The sequence below is a fragment of the Lepidochelys kempii genome, chromosome 14 (assembly GCF_965140285.1).
Source record: "Lepidochelys kempii isolate rLepKem1 chromosome 14, rLepKem1.hap1, whole genome shotgun sequence".
NCBI lineage: Eukaryota > Metazoa > Chordata > Testudines > Cheloniidae > Lepidochelys > Lepidochelys kempii.
Window position 1 is genome coordinate 15,897,884 of NC_136393.1, and position 21,536 is coordinate 15,919,419.

Here is a 21,536-nt window from a genome sequence, read left to right on the forward strand (position 1 = left end):
ACTTAAATCAAAATGATTTAGATAAGTAACCAGAAAATCAAAGTAATTTAAATCATCCATTTATATCAGAGCACGCAGGAAACTTTGATTTAAATAATTGATTTTAATTATGGTTTTACATTTGTAATTTTTCATTATTTTCCTAAAGAGAAGTTGATTCTCATTGGTTGGTAACCATTAAAACATATTGAATTGTATAGACTTGACTCTGAATTTGGTGCTTCTTTTTGCCACGCAGGAGGATGCACTATATCTGTACATATTTAGTTAAGCAATTATACAGCTTAAACTTCCATTTATTCAGAGAGTCTTAATTTTTACATTTCTTTATTATGTTAGAAAATGGTGAATGAGGCATTACTTATTTATTAGCTGATGATTAATTTTTTACTTGTGATTTGTGTCAAGCTCTGTTTGGATGAAAATTTAAATTTAATTAAAAATGTACAAAACCAGAAATTTTAATTGGTTTTAATTTAATAAAATGACCTTAAATGTGTTGGATACATAAGAAAAAAAGTTTATCACAACAGTTTGCATTTCAAACTAACTAATTTATGAAACAAAGCAAGTAATATCTGTATTTTGAGAATTCAATTGATTGTTTCTGGTCACCATGTCCTGCAAGATTTTAGAACTAGTAGATATCATAGTCTCAACACCTAGTTTTTATTCCTACATTGAAAGAGGAAAGCAAGTTTTCTGTTTTTTCAACTCCAAAAAGTTGAAAGTTTCTTAACTTTGAATGAACCAGTCATTGAACTAAACTAGTTGAATAATCTGAAATGAAGAAAATATTCTCTCTGCACATGCAGAAGAGGCTACACTGCTGTCAAAAGCTGGTTTAGCACTTCAACAAACTCTGGTTCCATGCTCTTAGCCAGTGACTTCCACCGGTTCAGTGATCTTTCTTTAAAATTTGACAACACACATGTACTGCTTAATTATGTCTGTATTTAATTTAAATGATTTTAATAAATTATAAGAAGTTTAGGAATTAACATAAATGATCAGTTTCACATTTAATTTTGAATAGGTTTATTTTAAAAAATATGCATTTAACGTAAATCAAAAACATCTGATTTAAGTTTAAAAATCCGATTTAAATAAAAAAACTATTTTAAATTTTTTTTAAATAATTGTTTTTTATTTACCACATTTCAACCCCCAACACTCTCACGTCTGACACCGTTTTAATTCATTTCAGCAGTTCCTGTTGAAAAGGCAGATTAGCAGGTATAGCTATAGTGAAGACATACCCTGAGTCTTCCATCCTGGTGGACTTATCTTCTGGGACAGCAGACCGCTGAGGCTCTCTCACAGAGGGAGCTTGTTGGCTGAAAACAAGAGTCACTTATATGAAAGAGCAAAGAATCTTAATATAAATTGACAGTGATGGGGGCCACAATCCTCCAGTGTCAGCTACAACTGTATCTTGCAACCTCAAAGACAGTGAAGGTCTCCCTTCTGTCAAAAGCAATCTCTTCCTCCTAACAGAGCTATGGAAGTATTCAGCATTCACTTGGTTTGAAACATTTAGGCCTGATCTACACTACAGAGTTAGGTTGATGTAAGGCAGCTTATATTGACCTAACTCTGTAAGCGTCTACACTACAATGTTGCTCCCGCCGATGTCAGTTGCCCACTACACCAACTTAATAACTCCACCTCCGTGAGAGCAGCAGCGCTTAGGTCGATGAAGTGTCAGTTTAGACACTGTGTTGCTTACATCAGACTGTTCCGGCTGTCAGTGCCCCACACTGACAGCCGGAGCAAGCGCTCCTGGTGAGGACACACACCACTAACAGAAGGAGTTAGCGTGGACATACAAAAACAATTTAATTACTGCGGTGGCTCTACGTCAACGTAAATTAAATCAATTTAATTTTGCAGTGTAGATTTGTCCTTAATTTCAAAGGCTGAAGGAGCAAATGCACACAACAGTAAACTGTGACTATAAGCTACCAAGATACCTCACTTTTGTCTGACAGGCTCTTCCTAATTATACTCATCAGTCCTGCTTTGGGAAGCACAAGCCATAGCCAATTTGTTCTCAGCCTTAACTCTATGTTCACGAAGATTTTGCCTGGGAATTTCCTTAGTTTTCTTATAATTTTTTCATGCTCATTGTTATTATTATTATTTATATTATCATAGCGACTAGGATCATATAACTGAAGAAGGGTGGAGGGACTTTGCTTGTAACTTACAAGTTAAGGGCAAGAGTTATTGAATCATGGAAAAGGCAGAAAACAAAATTGGTTTGAATTTTTGGTGGCTTCTGGATCATTGTCCCAGGCTTCCCAAAGTAAATCACTGTAGCCTTTACACAGTTACAATGGCAGCCTGCATAATGTCCATTGCAGCTGAAATGAAAGGCAGCACGGTCTGGACTCCAAATTGACCTGGAAGCTAGGAAATCCTACGTTCTTATCCCAGCTCTATTTCTGTAGGCAAAAATAGTCACACTTGGGTGCCTAAAGTTAGGCCCTTAAAAATGGCCCAGATTTTCAGAGGTGCTGAGCACTAGCGACCTCCCAGTGAAGCCAGTGGGAGCTGCAGGAGCTCTAGACCTCTGAAAAGCAGCCCACTGGCATGTCTTTACCTGGTAACAGTAATGGGGTCCACCTCGTCGTCCTGTCTCAGGGAGCCCGAGGCCCCAGCCCTTTTCTCCTGGACCTTCCCCTGCACCTGGGATTTTTTTCGAGACAAGGCGTTATTCAGCCAGCTATCCTCCTCCTCCTCAAGGGGTCTGGGTTTAGCTGCTGCTTCCTCTGCAGCTGGCTTTGTCCCAGGAAGGAGCTGGCTGGCTGAGCTGGGCTGCTTGGTGGCTGAGGAGCTGGATGGCTTGTTCAAAGGGGCTGCCGCGGGACTACCTTTGGCGGCGTCCTTGGCTAGAGATGGAGGGTCCAAATCGATAAAGTCCTCATCTTTCAAGCCCAGCCAGTCAGCGCCAGTCTTACTGCCTCGCATGGGGCTCGTGATGGCTGGAGTGGTTGGTTTGGACCTTTGGTCCATTTTCAGTTCAGTGATATTCTCTGCTGAAAACCTGCAACGGAAGAGAGAGATGAACACACAAAGCTGAGTGTGCTAGGACTTCGGCAGCTCCCTGCTGGGAGGCAACATGTGCCAGTGGTTAGTGCGGCAGACACAGGCAGGCATCAGATATAAAACACATACCTGACAGATTGTCGTCTTGACCGCCGGCCCTCGGGTGTGGAGGCCAGGGTGGGCTGGTAGGCTCCGAAGGTGAAATCCTCATTGTCCCAAATGTTTTCCTTATCTGTTTAGACAAGTGGAGACTAAAGTCAGTCTGCAGTAGGCAAGCAGGCTGCATCAGTACACACTCACATGCTCTCGCTTTTGTCTGCTGTATGGGAGTTTCATTGTAATTCGCTTAGGCCCTGCCTAAACTACAAAAGTTGGCTTGTCTAGCTATATTGGTCTTGCTATGCTGGCAAACCCCCACAGAATGTACCCCATGCCCACACCCTACTGTAACTATCTTTGTACAAGGTATGTCTTGTAAGGTGTCATTTGAAGACTCATAATTTGCTGGTCAATATTGACTTGATAAAATATGTGTGGCAACATTGTATGTGAAGTTATCAGATTTCCCTGTAAGCTGTTATTAACATATGTTCCAAACTGAGGTTAGCAAACCGGTCTGTCTCAAACAAAGGAATGTGTGCTCTGCTTCATTTGCCTTTAAGCAGTAAACAGAGTCATCAAGCAGGAAGAGAGACAAAGGGAGTTCAAACAGGTGGGGAAAACCAGCAGGAAACATCCTTACATGTAGACACTCTGTCTCCTGAATCTCAGCAGGAAATGTTTTCCAAGAGAGGGACTGACACTATAAAAAGGAGGAATAAGCCCCCCAAGGTACCCTCTCCTCTCTGCTCATTGATTCACCGCACAAGAAGAGACAAAGGAAGCAGCCATTAAACCGAAGAAGGGGTCCAGGCCTAAGAAGTTTGGCCAGTAAGACTTGAGCGCATGTGGCGAGAAAAACTTTGCTTCGAATTTAACATAGGTTGCTTGGTTAGGCACTGGTTACATTTTAACTTTACTTTTCATGTAACCATTTCTGGCTTCTACGCCTCATTGCTTTATTCACTGAAAATCTCTTTCTTTGTAGGTTTCAGAGTAACAGCTGTGTTAGTCTGTATTCGCAAAAAGAAAAGGAGTACTTGTGGCACCTTAGAGACTAACCAATTTATTTGAGCATAAGCTTTCGTGAGCTATAGCTCACTTCATCCGATGCATCCGATGAAGTGAGCTGTAGCTCAGGAAAGCTTATGCTCAAATAAATTGGTTAGTCTCTAAGGTGCCACAAGTACTCCTTTTCTCTCTTTGTAGTTAATGCCTTTGTTTTACTGTTTTATCTAACTGGGAGTGAGTTGGGGTCATCCTGTACTACACCCAGAGCTGGTATGAGCCCAGGCGTGGCTGTTTGGCTGCAGTTACTCACCGGCAGATGTAGCTGGGAGTAATTTACATGCTGGAGGCTGTTTGGGAGCACTCCAGACTGGAAGTGACAGCAGCAAAGCAATGTGAAGGGCACGCCAGGTAAGAGAGCAGGGGTGACACAGCTATTCATTAGTCTAGATTATACCCTGGGTATGTCACACCCTCCCAGTGTGAATGCAGACTGACAGTCATGAAAGTGCTTTTGCTGGTATAGCTTATACTAGTTCCCCGAGCAAAATACCCTATGCCCGCAAAAGCACTTTTATGCTGGTATAACTGTCTATGCTAGCACTTTTACCAGTATAGCAACATAGCAAAAAATTGCCACCCTCCACAGTGTTGCTAAACCGGCAAGGTTCTGGCTTTACTCACCTGGTTGCTGTTGGTATTTTGTATCCAGTTTGAACTCCTTGCGTTCTCCTGTGGTCGGTTGCTCCAGAAGTTTGGCTGCGGTCCCACTTCCCAACAACTCCTCCAGCTTCGAGCGGGCAGGGCGGGGCTCTTCCCTGCCAGAGGGCAAAAAGAATTACAAGCGTCTAGGCGGGGGTGGAAATCATTGAAGCACTGTCTGTTTCCCTCTGCGGGCAAATGAGGCTGCGCTCAAGAGCTGACATGGGAGTGGCTGGCATGACCTTCTAGCACGTCTCTCACAGTCTGAGCTGCTTCTGGTTCTTCTTTTTTTTAAATACACCTATATATATATATATATATGAAATTAAATTTCTAGCCCTTACAGTTGCAAGGAAATATTTCCAACCCTGACCCATTGCAGGACAGCCTGAATGAGTCTGCAGCCAGCTAGCCTGAAACAATAGCGCTGAAGGGTGAGATTTGCTCCTGTTCATCTCAACAGGGTGTTACTTAGACTGGAAGTTCTTTGGGGTAGGGACCGTCCTTTTGTGCTGTTTTTGTACAGCGCCTGGCACAATGGGGACCTGGGCCTCCATGAGTGCGGTTGCTAGGTGCAACTGCAATACAAATTATTAAAAATCACAACAGTTTAAATGGGACCAAAGTTAACTATTTCAAAGTTTCAAAGTTAACTACACCTCTGCAACTACACCTCTGCAGCACAGACGTTGCCTGCACTGAGGGAAGGGGCTTTCTGTCAATGTAGCTAATCCACCTCTCTGAGAGGTGGTCACTAGGTCTTTTGCCAATCTAGCCGTGCCTCCAGTAGGGGTTAGGTCAACCTAACTACGGTGCTCAGGGGGAGAAATTTTTCATAGCCCCGAGGGACATCGCTAGGCCGATCTAATTTTTAAGTGCAGACCCGGCCTTTGAGACCACTGCAGTGATACAGAATAGTCATCGCAGTGAGTCTGCTCAGGTGATTCATGCCTTTCATGCCCACGTAGATCTGGGGTAACAAAGTACGTGTAATATTCTTCTGCACTTTTTCAATCCAAGGCCCTTAATGATTGAAACCCAGTGTGACTATCTCATGAGTCACTCTGTATTTCCTAGCAATCCTTACTCTTCTCCTTTCCTCTCCTGCTTCAGCTCTCCCCTCGGACCCTCGCCAAACCCCAGCGCGTCCATCAGGTCATCCCCATCATCTTCAAATGTCAGCTCCTCCCTCCTCCGCACGGGAGCAACAGCATGGCCAGGAGCCGAGGAGAGAGACGTCCCTGTATAATGGAAGGAAGATCTTTCTTAGCAGAGACCACTGGGTCTACGGCGCTAGTTTAAATGACACATAACGCTCGTCCCAGGGTTGGGATCTTTGACACAGTCTCCCGTAAATTGTTCTTTTGAAGCCAAAGAACAAATCACTGGGAAGTGACAAAGCATTAGCGCGCTGCTTTGCGGCATGCTCTCTCGCTCTTTTGTAAATTGCATCTTTTGATGAATTTGGTGACCATTAACAAGGAGACGTTATTTAGCACTTGTTAGCACTGGGGATGTTGCAGGCTCTCAATCCTGCTTTGTAGGATTCCTGCTATCTCAGTCTGCCCCCAGCTCTACCAATGCATCTCAGACTACAGCAGCCCCGGCTACTCCAGACTTTCCTTTCGCACTCCCACCGCAGTCCTAAATTGCAGCACTTCCCGCGATACTAGTCCTGGATGTTCCCCTCTTTCCCAGCCGCTCTACCACCAGAACCCCAGCTTGACCCGCAGTGCCCTCACTATCCCAATCCAGAGCCACCCCAGAGATACTAAATATGCCTTGATTAAAAATCCATTAGGGGTGAGACTAAAGCTAGGATTTGAACCCAAGTCCACAGAGGCGAAAGGCGAGTTCATTAATCTACTGTTCCACTTGTCGATAGTGAGAATGTCTAATACCCAGGGAGCCCCAGTAAAATTGACAGGTCAATGATTTAAAAGGTGGAAAAAGCAGGGTGTTCATGCTACTGAAGCAAATTACGGAGCAGCCCAAACTAGTTCTGTGGATAGGGTATAATTCTAGCGTGACTCCATACCTTTGGCTGGTCCAGTATGTCTTTCAGGGCTACTTTTGGTGCCTGTTGGAGGTAACTTCTTAGCAGCATCTTCCTCCTCATCCGATAAAAGCCCTGCCAAAGGATCGTCTAAATCTAGCAATCGCCCCATGGGAATAAAAGAAGAAAAAACAATTGGCCTTTGGAAATTGTCTTCTTGGAGCTGGACTATCTGCGAAGAGCTAAATATTGAGACCATCATCTAGAACTGGGGATTCTGCATTAGCCAGATCTTGCTCCTGTTGGAGTTACTGGCAAAATTCAGTGGGTCCTTGGGTCAGTATTAGTGCTTGGGAGCAAACTCCTCCTAGGGGTACCTGGAGTTGGAAGTTGAGCTATATTGTCATTGGGAAAGACAGTTTAGCCTATTTTTGCCATAAAGTCTTGGATCTCTCCTATGGCCTCAACGTCGGTGCCATGTGAATCTGGACAGTCTCAAAATGCCTGTTCCTTGGATGGCAGCTTCCACTAGTGATAAAACACAGCTGTGAATTCAGATTCTGCAAGGAACCCGTTACACTTGAATCTCTCTGGATTTGGGTGACGTCCAGTATCTCAAGAGTTCTATATATGTTCATGATTTTCTACCCTATTGTCTTCCCTTAAGGGATCATTTATGGGGCAGCAATCACTTGAGATTGGGCCCTCTCTTCGCACTTGCCCTGTCCAGGTATGGAAATGCCACGAGAAGGCCAGTTCTCACATTATCTCAGCCCCATAGATAGCCGTCTATTGGCCTGATCCAAAGCCGAGTGAAGTCACTGGGATTCTTTCCACTGATTTCAGTAGGCCCTAGAACAGGGAGCACAGACTCCTAGTTAAAGCATAGGACTGGAAAAGCAGGAGACGTGGATTCTATTTCCAGGTGCTGCGCCTCAGTTTCACCATCTATAAAGTTTCATCATCTGTAACACCTCACAGCGGTGGGGGGCATTTAAACTATTAATGCTTGTCAAGCACTATATCTCTATAAAACATTCTATACAAAGATCTCAGTGTGTTACATCGATTATCATTTAAAAAGACATGTGACAATATAATCCTAAATATAGTACTCCCAGGAATCCCATCCAGAGCCCACCCACACACCCCACTGTAGGATATTTTTTAAGCCAGGCTCCCTATTCTCTTATGTGGTTGTTTTTTAGACTCATCCTCATCGTTTATTGAGTAAAGAGAAATGGGAGGGAAGAAGATGCAGGGCAGAGTAATGAACTGAAGTCAAATTCACACCCCCACAGTCCTTTATCTCTAAGGCATGGTTTTCTCACGTTACCATGACAAACTGCTGTAGAGTTTTTTCTACCGTATGTTCCTCTCATATACCTTTGGCAGCAAGATTTATGTGAATTTAGTGCTGGAGAGTGGTGCCTAGAGAACATGTATCGGATTCTCACAGTGCCCCATGAGCCCAGTTTGCCTCAGCTCCAACCTACAGAGGGCGCTGTTGGGCACGAGAAGGCACTCGGTGTTCATGGCCCATGTAGTCCTTGGACTCTACCAATCCGACAGATGATTTTTGTGCTATGGACACATTAGGAACCGCAGTAGGAGATCATTTCCCACACGTCACCCTCGTGGTACTTTGAGGTGGAGGAGGTTTAAACTGGTGATCTAAAGGAGAAAGACTCTGTCTGTGCCCTGTTACCTGGCGACTCTTCCAGCAAACTTATCCTTAAAGGAGATGAAGATCTACTAGTTTCCCCGTAAATTAAAGGTGAGAGAGTCAAACTGTGAGAGCTGAGTGCCCACAACTGTACCCGCCCAAATCCTACCTTCAAAGGAAAACTTCTTGTACTGCCGCTGGGGGGTGGCGGGAGTGGAGAGGGGTTTCTTTTCCATTCCAGTGGCAGACTCTCCTGTAAAAAACATCAGATAGGGGGGTTTGCAGACAGACAGGCAGAGCCTCTTCACTGTGCATGCTCCACCCTCTCCCCGCGTATGGAAATAATCTATTCAGAGTAAATACAGGGTGTTATTTCCAGCTAGGAGCCTATTTTACTCTCTCAGGTTGCTGCAGAGTACATATAACAACCCACAATTCCCCCAAGGGATTCAAGGGTTGGAATATTTTTGGTGAGGGCTCCTCATGCAAACAGCTCCCCTCTGGTGGTGTTCTGATCCTGATCCTTAGTTGGTAGATGGACCCTTTATAAACCAGTGAGGCCAAAAACCTAGCCACCAACTTGTGCAATGTTCTGCTGTGGGTCTGAATGCTGCAGCTCCATTTTGTCTCTCATTATAATCTGTGCCTCCAACTGTCTTCTACAGTAGGTTCAAGCCACACTGCTCAGAAAGGACCCACGTCAAGTCCACTTTGAACACGATCTGTTTGGGAGCTGCCCCACCCTAAGAGGCTGGATATCACTGTTCATAGAGCTTTATTATAAGTGTTTCCAGGCACGGCTAATGCATGCCAGCAGGTCATATGCCACCTATAGTGCTACAATGTGATCCAGAGCCACATTCATCTTTAACGCAGGTGTACAGTGCCACACAGCCTACAGGTCTCAGGGAGCTGTGCTCCATCTCCCCCGGGAAGCCTGTCTGATTGGATCCAGGCAGAGATCACTGCATACTGGGACCTGTAGTTTCCTGGTGCAGTGCCTGTGTCTGAAGAGGACGACAGCTACAGTCTGCTTCATGGCATGAGAATAAGGTGCAATCCACAGACTCTGGGCAAGGAGCCTGTGTGGCCCTTGGCTGGGCAAAGTCTGGGTGCCCCTAGGTTTATCACTGCACGTAAGAGAGTAGCAAGGGCTGGTTCTAGGTAGGGAACCATCACTCTTTTATTATAACATTGTAGTGCCGAGCAGCCCCAGCCATGGCCCAGGACCCCATTGTGCTAGGCGCTGTACAAACACAAACAAAACTCTATGTTTACGAACGCGAGCCACTGAACATATTTTTAGGCCCCGGATATGGTGTAAAACAGATAAAATCCAGCTTTGGTCATGGGACAGTCCCTGTCCCTGAGGATATTCTAGAATCAAAGATTCAAAGCCCCAGAGGGCAACAGCTTCATTCAAAGCCCTTTCGCAATCAGCCAGGCCAGGTATAAAAGAAGCGCTAGCAGAGGGTTAGCTCATCGCACTCACCTTTCTCAACAGTCGTTAGCTTCCCTGCAGTTTTTGCCAGGTCACCTGAGGATTCAAGGTTCTCGAAACCCTTTGCTGTTGTCCTCCCAGCCCCAGAACCAGACTTCTTTATGCCTAGGAGATCAGCTTCCATGTCATCCATCTCCTGGGAATAAAAAGAACATACATGGGAGCACGAAGAACTGAGCTGATGCCCTGGTGCTCAGGCAGCAGAGCCGGTGGAGACGCCCTGTTTTGACAGGATATTCCTGAACACGTGAATATGGACATTTAAACTAAAACATATGCTGCCTTTCTTATCTGCTGGCCAGGGATGGTGTTCTCAGGGCCCTCCTATCTGCTCTGGAAGGGTTTATCCACAGGGTGGCCAGTGGACCTTCATCCCCGACCTGGTTCCCAGTCCAGCTCTAATCCAAATCACTCCCCAGAGAAGCAAGGGCAGCAGACCCACCCAGCCTGCATTCTTCACCTGGGGTGGGGGCCCAGAGGGAGTGACAAAGACTGCCACAGAAAGCACATGTCAACGCCAGCAAATGTGCTGGCCTCCCTATTTTCCAATACTCAGCAGTGGGGAGGTTTGTAACTGGATGTGGCTGGGAAATACTTAAGGAGGAAAAATAAATGGAGGCCTGATGCTGCAAGCCTTCTGCACGCACATCAAGTTCATTGCCGGGTCTCAGAAACATGGGTTTCTACGAAGAAAAGCTCTTGGAGGAAGAGGTTACAATTAAACACTGATTCAGAGACACTGGGATGCAGACCAAGGGCGTCTATACAGCAATCAGAGGTGTGACTGCAGCCTAGACAGATATACCCAAGCTAGCTTTGACCTAGCTAGCTCGCGTAACCACAGCAGTGAAGTGGAGGCACAGGTGGCAACAGGGACAGCACAAGCCTGCCCGGGTTCCTGTGGGTGTACTCAAGCCGTTAGCCCGCCTTGCCGCAGCTTCACTGCTATCATTATTCGAGCTAGATAGGTCAAAGCTAGCCTTGGTTCATCTACGCGTGCTGCAGTCACCTCTCAGACTGCAGCGTAGACGTACCCCAGGAGGGAGAAGTCTGAGGTTAGGTCTAGCATGTCACAGCCACGTTCAGTGCAGTTCGAAGACTAGTAATGTTTTATTCACTTACCTTCAGGGTCTCCAGCAAAGCTTGTGGGTCTACATCTGAGAGGTCAGATCCCTGCATGCAAAGTCAGGAGAGATGAGATCGCACTAACATGCAGTCTGACGCATGTAGCACCAGAGGAGGCTCAAGAAAGCCCAATACACATAAAATGTTTTTATTTTGCTTAAGTATTTTCACTTGCCTTGGCACACTCTGCATTCATTGTGAAATGCCATCTATTCTATATCTAGTCCAACGTGGAAATGAGCCAGTAAGTAAATCAGACAGGCTGTCCTGTCTGCATTTAAAATAAAGCACCAGGGACTCAGATTGACCAGGTTACAGTGGAGGTAGCGTGTCTACAGCAGTTACACAAGGAGCCTAGGAGTCGCGACTTCTGGGTTCTGTTCCTGACTCTACCATGGATTCACTGTGATCCTGGGCAAGTCACTTCAACTCTCTACACCTCAGCTTTCCTCATGTGTAATACAGGGGTAATAATACACATGCAACTCCCAGGAGCACTATAAGGCATATTTGAGTCCTGTTTGTACAGTGCTTTGAGATCCTTGCATTATGTCTTCTGAGACCTGGAAATTTTTCAGTTCCTTAGGAGAACATGCGTGTTTGGGAAACCCTGGAACCAAGGAACTTTGTTTCCTTGGTGTCATTGGACAGTGATTGGTGGAAGCGACACTACACCAGGAAGACAATCTGGATTCTTGCTTTGCTTACCACCAAATAGTGCTATGTGATACAGGCATTAATTGTATTCCAGTGTAAGTCACCCACCAGGGCTCAGCACCAACTAGGATGTTTGCTTCTCATTCTCTCACCGTCCATGCAAGCATCCGTCCTCATTTTGCAACAACTAGAGGGATGTCCAAATAAGATCTGCAGTCAATGGGACTCCTAGAATTAAAGGAATCCCTACGGGAACTCAGCTGGCTTCAGTGAAATTACAGCAGGGCTGAATTTGGTTGTGTGTTCATTAGGAACCTCATCTCACTCACACACACACTCTCCTCCTTCTCAGCCCCCCCAGGCCTTGGTTCACCTCTGCTTCTGCACCGTCCTCTGCAGCCATCTTGCTGAAGACACCATCCTCCAAACCAGACCTGCAACAGAAGCAGGAGAATTAGGAACTGCCCTGCGACTCGCGGCACACAATCCCAAGAAAGGAGGTCTGGTGGGAGCTTACTGCAGCAGCCATCTGCGGTCTGAAGGTGGGACATGTCTCACTGACAGGGAGAGAAGACTGGGAGACGGCCCTGCAGAACGGGAGTTATTCTGACTCGTACAAGAGGAGTTTAGGTGGAGTTATACTAGTGCTAGGATGGCTATTTCTTCAGACAGAGCTAAACGCTGCCCTCAGCACCACCTGCACAACCTTATTAAATGGGGTCCTATTATTTCAGTAGCCTGGTGCAGGTGTAATGGAGGGAAGAATACACCAGTCAGAGGGATGGAAATTTGAGAGGGGTTTGGGCACCAAACTCCCTAGCTGTGCCTTGAAATATCTCCCCCTAAAGCAATAACTGTAGAGTCCAAAAATAAATGACAAGTAGCAAGACATGAAACACAGGACATGGCTGAGGAGCTCACGGGGTGCCGGGACACCAGCAAACAGCAAAGTTTCCCTCTTCAATCTCTTATTTAATAGCGTGATTCAGACGTACTCACTTTTTGCTGGCTTTGGAGACAATTTCCCTGGATCTCCTTCCACTGCCCCCAGAGTGCTGGGAAGGCTTGTTGGATTTAATGGGGATTTCATCTAGAAACAAATCATGGAGAATATGGAACTTGATCCAGACCTTTGCTCCAAAAGCTGCATATCAAGTACCACGTCCACTACTGACCCCTCCCCCTCAATTGATGTCCAGGTCAGCTGAGGAGCCAAGGACGGAACGGACTTCATGGAAATTGAACATCCCTTTTACCCAGAGGGGGTCCCTAGAGGACAGGGTTGATGCACAGTGGCAGGGGAAGCTCGTGCTTCCACAGCCAATGCTGTAGCTGCTCTATGAATAAATGGAAGGCTTCATTCTCCAAGGCTGCCAAGCCAGCACATCTCACCAGCTCTACATCCAGCGGAGGGGGCGGGCTGGCGGAGGGAGGCTTCCTTCTCAATGTCAGTGAAAGAGCATTTACCATCATCTCCCAGGAGGTCACTGAACACGTCCTGGATGGAACCTAGAATGAAACAAAGCAAGGCCATCTCATTAGGGGAGCTGGGCAACATGTGGAATAAAAGCAGTTTTTTCATACATTCAGAGAGCACTTGGTCTAATTGAAAGCCTCCAATCTCAAGGACAAACATTTGGTCATACGCATCACCAGCATAAGGTCTGGGGTTCCTCCTGGTCAGCCTAAAGATGATGGGTGAAATGCTGGCCCCATTGAAGTTGATGGCAAAACTTCCACTGACTTCAGCAGGGCCAAGTTTTCAGCCGATATATTCTGAACATAAGAAAGTGTGGCCCAGGTGGGGCTCTTGATAGAGAAGTTTTCCCTCACCTGGCCAAAGTAGGGGATTTCTTTATTTACTAGATTTGCAAGATGCTCCCCATTACTCAGTCGCTGGCACATGGAGAGATTAAAGTAATCTAACAAGGCTCTCATCCTAAAATATGCGAAGGACCCACAGAGGCTTAGAAAGCCAGAAGTTGTTCTGTACTGTGGCAGCATACAACGGGGAGAGACAGCTTCTGCCATATCAACTGAGGCTGATGGGAGGGAAAGAACAAGTTGAGTTTGATAAAGTTATAGTCTCCACTGGATCTGCATAAGTCCCCATGGGAGGGGAAACATGTCCCTATGTGCAAGGTTGCCTGATTTAAGAGGAAGCTGATTTTCACTGCTGATTCAGCAATGCCTTAACACAAACAATACTAACACTTTGCATGTTCATATCTTGGCGACAAGGAACCTGAAGCCAGTAGCCAGGATTCCCCTTGTACCTGTGGGTGTGTCAGTGACACCTTAGTGTGGGCTTACCTCTACCCCACCTCTTCTCAAACAGCCCAAAGGGTATCGTAGTGAGAAACATACGAGTGCACATACCTTTTAAACCTTTCTTGGGTTTTGCAGCCTAACAGGAAAAGAAAAGTTCCCTCGTTACAAGAATAAAAGCACTGAAAGTAAGACTGGTCGTCTAACTTGGGCTTTTCATGCAAGACGTTAATTCTCTGCATCACAGAACTGCAGCTCAGATAATTCATGGGCCAGATTCATCCCACATCTGACATGTCACGATCACCACAGTGAACTCTGACTTGTCCATATAGGAAGTCAGACTCCTCCACACAACCCAAACAACACTAGAAATCCTCCTCAGTCGAGTCTGCACCAGGTAATGAACAAAGATTACTACAGGAGACTGCAACTAGCATAGTTCCTTCTGAGCAGACAGGATTTGCCATCAAAACCTACCAGCACACCTGAGCCAGTGCATGTCACAGAAATGAAATCAAAGTGATTCTGTTCTAGAGGACAGGAGACTGCTATCCAATAGTGTTTACTTTATCCTTACCATCTCATGGCTTCCAACACTTCTCCCTCACCAGTGATTCAGTTTATACAGCCCTTCAGTCTTCACCTTCACATACTGTAGAATCCTTTAGTACAGCGCTCGTATGTACTTGAGCCTCACCTAAGTGAAAGGGAGAGTTAAAATTTCCTGATTCACCTTCATGTTCAACAGGAGCTTTGTGAAATGGAATTCCTTTTGCAATTGAGACATGTCAAGTTTTCCACCTCTCTGCTTTCTTAAACTCACTCACTCATTAGAATAACATGATTTCCTTAGGAAAACCATAAAATGCTTCAAAGACATTAACAAGTTAATTAAGCCTTGAAATACACCTGTGTTGTTGGTAAATGTGATTATCCCTGTTTCATACATGTAAATTTAGGCACTGAGAGAGTATCAGTGATTTGTCTGTCTGCTTATCTTTCTGGATTGCTTGTCAAATAGCACCCAGATATTAGTGTGGTAAGTAAATCAAGTCAAATGGCAAGCCACGGGCAAGGCTGGGAATATAATCCACATCTTCTGCTGTGCCCAAAACCCCAGAGTATCCTTCCTCTCACATTAAATTAAGCACCTTGCCAGGATTGGGAAGGTCACACTCAATTTGTGTAAAATGGAGCAGATTATAATCACCCTTGATTTGATTTAAAGAGGTATGGCCCACAGAGACTCCAGATCCCAGCATGCAAAGATGCTCTTGATCTGATCGGTCCAGTAATACACTGATGTGGACTTAAAAGACTGCAGTTCCACCATGTGATGCTCCTTGAGCCAAGCAGCCCTTAAACACACAGAACACAACCTGCAGCAACAGTAACCCCTGAAGTAGGGATGCGGGCTTCAAGTTCCCGAGCGCAACATGCATCTACCGCTTGCATCAAGATGGAGCACCGCATGCTGGGACCTGATACGTCCGCATACAGCTTGGCTCAGGGTGGCACCCTGAATGCTGGGCCTTGGTCTTGTCTGTGACCTGTGTCCTCTTTAGTAAACACAGGCCCTGCAGACGGCATTTAGGTCACACTTCATTCGAGTCATTATCGCTGCCATCCCGACTGGAGGCAAGTGCCTCCTACAGGAATTAAAACCCACTGTCCACTTGCCAGTGGTGAGTAGCAACTTTCCCTAGCGAATGGAGGAATCTGGTTTAGCAGCTTGTGAAAACTTTCAGGAGTGTTTCTAGCCCTGGTAGTTCTGCGCGCCGGATCAGCGATCTCTTCCTGAGTCTGCAGACAGACAGTTCCATTGCCCCGGTTACTGCTCAGGGCCCTCCACCTTCCAGTCGCGTCCATTTCCACCAGGGCTTTTCAGAACCCCCTGGGCAGCAATGAAACTGACGCTGCTGACAGGGGTGTCACTCACCCAGCTGCTCCGGGGGAAAGCTCTGAGCAGCAGCAGAGGGAGAGGAGCTATGGGGGGCGGAGAGGGAAGAGCAGCAGGCGGGAGGAGGGGAACAGAGAGAAAAGCGCCTTCCAGCGGCAGGAAGGGCTGGAGGGTTTCCAGGGGCTCAGACACCGACCGACTAGCTAGGGGCTGGTACAGAAGGTGACGCCCCCCAGCAGCTGATCTGATGGCCTCAGAGCGCCCCCAGCCCTGCCCCTGGCTAGCAGGGGGTCTCTGTCACTGCACCCCCACGGCTCTGGCTCCATGGCCCAGCCCCGGCCCGCCCTGGATAACGCCCGCAGCGCGGCGGCGGAGCACCCTGGTTACCATAGCGCCCAGCCTCCAGTCCCAGAGAACAGCCCCCCCAGGCCCGGCCAGCCCCGGGGACGCGCAGACCGCCCCGGATATGATACATTGTATCCAGGGTCCTGGTACATTGTAGCCACCCCCGGCGCCCGCAGACAGGCAACAACGCTCCAGCTCTCACCCTCTGGCCGCAGGGATCCTGCCCGGGAGCCCAGGGGACCCCGGGAGTTGTAGTTCCTTGGCCGGCTCCCTGCCGGGAGGGTCGGCTCTGGAGCAGGAAAGGAACTACATCTCCCAGCATTCCTTTGGGGTTATCAACAGGAAAGGGAGGGGGAGGGAGAGGGAGTGGAGAAGCTGCCCGGGCTGATGAGACCCTCATTGGGGCGGGGGAGAGTGGAGAGCTGCTGCTCAGGGACTGGGGGACTTCTGGCGCCCCAGCCTCCGAAATCATCCTGGCTGCACCTTCTGCATGAATATCTGCTAGCTGAGAGGTGCATAGGAAATGGGGGGCCCTGCTGCAGGGGGTGGGCCTCTCAGGTATTTAAGGCCATGGCCTGGAAGAGAGAAGCACCTAACTGCAGGGTCTGCGGCTGCCTGGGGGGCTCGGGCAGAAGTGGGAGTGGGTTCAGTTGTGGGAGGGGGCTCTGGGCTGGGGGTGAGGGCCTTGAGGGGCAGGAGGGGGCTCCAGGCTGGGGAGTGGGGCCAAGGGATTCAGAACGTGGGAAGGGGCTGCAGGTTGAGGAAGGGGGTTGGGGTGTGGGAGGGGGTATAGGCTGTGGGTGCCTGCTTGAGGGGTTTGGGGTGCAGAAGGGGGCTCCAGGCTAGGGGGTAGGGCAGAGAGATTCAGAGTGTGGGAGGGGGTTGCGGGTTGAGGTGGGGATTGAGGTGCAGAAGGGGTACAGGCTCTGGGCTGGGGGTACAGGCTCTAGGGTGGGGCTGGGGATGAGGGGTTCAGGGTGTGGGAGGGGGCTCTGGGATGGGAGAGTGGGGTGGGGGGGTGAGGGCTCTGGCTGGGGGTGCAGCCTCTGGGGTGGAGCTGGGGATGAGGGGTTTGGGATGCAGGAGGGGGCTCTGGGTTTAGGGGGGCAGGCTCAGGACTGGGGCAGGGGCTCGGGTTGGAGTGTGAGCTTATCTTGGGTGGCTCCCAGGCAGGGCTAAGGCAGGATCCCTGCCTGTCCTCACACTGCACTGTGCCCCAGAAATGGCCACTAGGTCTGGCTCCTAGATTGGGGGCAGGAGGCTCTGCGCACTGCTCTCACCCTCAGTCACTGCCTCCCCCAACTCCCATTGGCTGCAGTTCCTGGCCAATGGGAGTGCAGAGCCAGTGCTCACGGTGGGGGCAGCACAGGGAGCCACGGAGACCCCATCTAGGAGCCAGACCTGCTGGCCGCTTTTGGGGTGCAGCACGGTGCCAGAACAGGTAGGGACTAGCCTGCCTTAGACCCGCGGCACCACCGACCAGACTTTTAATGGCCCAGTCGGCGGTGCTGACCGGAGCCGCCAGTGGTCTTTAAGCTGGGAGCAGACAAAGAAACTGGAGTTAACCTCAGGAAGGTTAACCTAAGGAAGAGAGATCACCAGTGGGAAAGGAATGTCAAGGGGAGCAGGGAAAGAGGAAGCAGGTCGAGAATAGGACCAGGTGGCTGGGGAGCACATCCAAGGTAGAAGGGAAACAAGCCTGGGGAGTGGTGGTGGTGCCCAGGTAGTGGAATAGTATGTAGCTGGGAGCAGAGTAAGAAAGAAGGCTGCAGACTCCCAGCGGCTAAGTGCTCACTGAGCCAGGGTTGGGGAAATGGTATTTGCAAGTGGCTTGCTCAAATGGCAGGATAGGCCGAGCTGGTGGACAGATTTCTCAGAACTGATCAGGTATCTACTGGCTGAGGAACTTTATTGAGTTGAGGCCATGACCACACACAGACACTGAATGCATCCGATGAAGTGAGCTGTAGCGCACGAAAGCTTATGCTCAAATAAATTTGTTCGTCTCTAAGGTGCCACAAGTCCTCCTTTTCTTTTTGCAGATACAGACTAACATGTCTGCTACTCTGAAACCTCAGATTGAAGAGTTTCAGACATTGGGTTTCTCTTAAGTGCTAGGCTGTAGCTGGTACCTAAGTCCACTCTGTGCTCACACAAGCAAATGGCAGCTGAAAAGGACACTACACCATGGTGATGCAAGTATTGGTAGAGCCCAAAGCAGGCTTTCCAGATGGAAGATGAGGACACACATTTAAGAATTCTAGGTATACGCTAAGCTGGGTGATGGAGTTCATTAATGCAGATGCCCACCAAGGGCTTTGGTGTCTGCTTTAGTTCAGAAGCACCTAGATTAACTCCTGAATAGATGCCCTCCTCTAATCTCCAGTAAGTAGAAAAGGGGAAGCCTACTTAAGAACACAGTGAGCTCACTCAGAAACAGATGCTAGGGAGAAAGTATATTAATTGAACATAGTCACACTGGGTCAGATCAATGGTCCACTAGGCCAGTATCCTGCCTCAGATGGTGGCCAGCATCAGATACTCCTGAGGGAATGAATAGAACATGGCAATTTAAGTGTTGCCTTGTTGGCCAGTCCTACCTTCTGACGGTTGGAGCATGGGGCTGCATCCCTGCCCCTCTTGGCTAATAGTCATTGATGGACCTGCCCTTCATGAACTGATCTAATTCTTTTTTGAACCCCATTATACTTTTAGCCTTCACAACATCCCCTGGCACGGAGTCCCACTGGTTGACCGTGCATTGTGTGAGGTACTTCCTTTTGTTTTAAACTTGATCTTAATTTCATCTAGTGGCCCTCTGCTCTGTAAAGGGGGCAGATAACTAACCCTTCCCTATTCATTTGCTCCACTCCATGGGTGGTTTTATAGACCTGTGCTGTATTTCCCCACCCCCCTCATCTCTTTTTCAAGCGGAAGAGCCCTAGTATTTTTCCATCTCTCCTCAGATGGAAGCTGTTCCACACCCCTAATCATTTTCATTGTCCTTCTCCGCAACTTTCCCCATTTTAACACATCTTTTGTGAGAGGAGGTGACCAGAACTACAAGCAGGATTCAATGGGCGGGCATACCATGGATTTATACAGTGACACCATACTTTCTGTTATTACCTTTGTCCAAATGGTTCCCAACCTTCTGTTATCTGATCAATGTGCAACAGCAGTCACAAAAGCTGTTTTCAGGGAACTATCCAGGACGACTCCAAGATCTCTTTCTTGAGTGGTAACAGCTCATTTAGACCCCATCATTTTGTTTGTACAGTTAGGATTTTTTCCCAATGAGCATTACTTTGCACTTCACAACATTGAATTTTATCTGCCCTTTTGTTGCCCAGTCACCCAGTTTTGTGAAATCTCTATTGTAACTCTTTGCAGTCAATTTTGCCTGTAACTATCTTGACGTATAAGGGATTACAGGGAAGTGTCTTCTTAAAGTTATCCCATAGAATGCCTCACACAGTGAATAGAACTTGCAGATGTAACTGATGCAGAGTGGTTATGGAAGTGTAGGCAAGGCCTTTATTTGAGTACAGGAGCCAGGAGCCTTTGAAGCAGGGTGGCAGTAAGGCCAGCACTGCCCATTTCCTGTACCAACAGTTTAGACTGAACCAGTGCTGATGGGAGCAGTTAGACTTGCCTAGCTCATGAACACTTGGGAACCAATACAAACACTTGTGTAGTAGATAGGAGGCTTTACCAGGTATTTATCAGGTATTTGAAGCAGCCCTACATGAGCCAAAGCTCTCAAGTGTATATGGGTCTTAAGATACAGTCTTTGTACTTACTGCTTTTGCAAATGTAGCAGAGGAACAACTTGAACTGACACACATGGCAGATGGGGGAAATCTTTACCACAAAACCATAGAAAAATTGCAAATGTATGTTTTTTGTGAACAGTGCAACATTTAAATGTTGCACTGTTTTTACAAGAAACAGTATCCATTTCTTAAACAATCACTCCAACAGAAATTTCATACCAGACAGGTTGAGAGTGATCAAATCTAAAGGGCAAGACATATAGTTTGCCAAAAGTAGTTCAAGCCACCTATCTCTGCCCCAAACTTGATTGCAACTGCTGGAAGCAGCATTTTAACAAGCATGACAGAGCTCACGTGAACACAGGATTACCTTCAAACTAGCATTGAACAGAAATTAAGAGATAGCTAATGTCTTTCCTATCTAGTCCAGCTTCTGAGGCAAGTACATAATTGTTCCCTTCACTATGTTTTTCTAATGCTTTTCCAGTCATCTAAAATGTCTGGAGAGAGAGTGGTGCAGCTGCTTTCGTTGGATGACTTTCAGTCTTTGCTGAGAAGCATCCCCTAATTAAAATAGCAAAATCTCAGAGATCTTGTGTTCAATGAAACCCAAGTCAGTAGCTTATAAATTGCATGATTATGAGCAGCATATATTTTGACAAGCAATGTAATTATTTGACTTAGCCTTTGTCTACATTTAAAATACTACACTGGCACAATTGCCTTGCTGTAGTGCTTCGGCATAGATGCTACCTTAGCTGATGGAAGGGGTTCTCCCATCAGCCTAGGTTATACAGCTCCATGAAAGATGGTAGCTACGTTGACGGTAGAATTCTTCCATTGACCCAGTGCTATCTACACAGGGACTGATGTCAGCTTAACAGCTCTGCTCAGGGATGCAGATTTTTCACACTCCTGATCAACAGTTAAACAGATCTAATTTTCTAGTGTAGACCAGGCCCTAACAGTCACTTGCTTAAGATAAACAGATAGTATTACACTTCAGGAAACAATTTGATTTAACTTTGTTGTGCAAGAGCGATGAGTTAACATGGTAGAGCACCATGACAAGCTATAAACTGACATGCTTCAGCCATTATCAATATTACAATTTATCATTTCTGCCAAGTGGTAATATTTCATTTTTAAGAGGATTAACTAGCAATCAATTCAGAAAAGATTGGGTGAATCATTAAAATTGTCGTAGCTCATTAGAAATAAACAAAGCAGACGCCATTTGCTAACAATTATGATAGTTTTGCCCTTTTTTATTTTTTAAATGAGGTGATATTTGTGTTGGCAATTTTTTTTTAAAAAGGCTGCTGCTCAATGAGGAAGTTTCTAGCTACCTTTACTCTATCATTAGTACCATGCTATATTGTGTTTACTGTTCTAGAGTGCGCTGACAATCTAAGTAGAAGGTCACATTAAAAATTAAG

The 21,536-nt window shown here is 46.9% G+C and overlaps 1 protein-coding gene and 1 long non-coding RNA gene across 6 annotated transcripts in view; one reads left to right on the top strand and one right to left on the bottom strand.

The window, feature by feature from the left end:
* FBF1 (Fas binding factor 1) overlaps positions 1-16,604 on the bottom strand; it is a 33,624-nt gene extending 17,020 nt beyond the window's left edge. For 3 of the 5 annotated variants that reach the window (XM_073311630.2, XM_073311628.2, XM_073311633.2), the window contains exons 1-15: positions 16,364-16,514; positions 14,654-14,773; positions 14,185-14,212; positions 13,198-13,314; positions 12,805-12,895; positions 12,179-12,239; positions 11,146-11,196; positions 10,015-10,159; positions 8,692-8,775; positions 6,899-7,012; positions 5,948-6,101; positions 4,843-4,976; positions 3,181-3,283; positions 2,606-3,049; positions 1,260-1,337 (exon numbers count right to left, since the gene is read on the bottom strand). In XM_073311630.2, coding sequence (XP_073167731.2) covers positions 1,260-1,337; positions 2,606-3,049; positions 3,181-3,283; positions 4,843-4,976; positions 5,948-6,101; positions 6,899-7,012; positions 8,692-8,775; positions 10,015-10,159; positions 11,146-11,196; positions 12,179-12,239; positions 12,805-12,895; positions 13,198-13,314; positions 14,185-14,212; positions 14,654-14,656 — 1,607 coding nt within the window. In that variant the 5' untranslated portion in view covers positions 14,657-14,773; positions 16,364-16,514. The other 2 variants (XM_073311629.2, XM_073311632.2) reach the window with 2 other exon arrangements.
* Positions 16,605-16,680: 76 nt separating this feature from the next.
* LOC140898074 (uncharacterized) lies at positions 16,681-18,745 on the top strand. Its single transcript, XR_012154906.2, has 2 exons — positions 16,681-16,833; positions 18,364-18,745. It is a non-coding gene; the product is annotated as an uncharacterized LOC140898074 (long non-coding RNA).
* Positions 18,746-21,536: the final 2,791 nt, after the last annotated feature.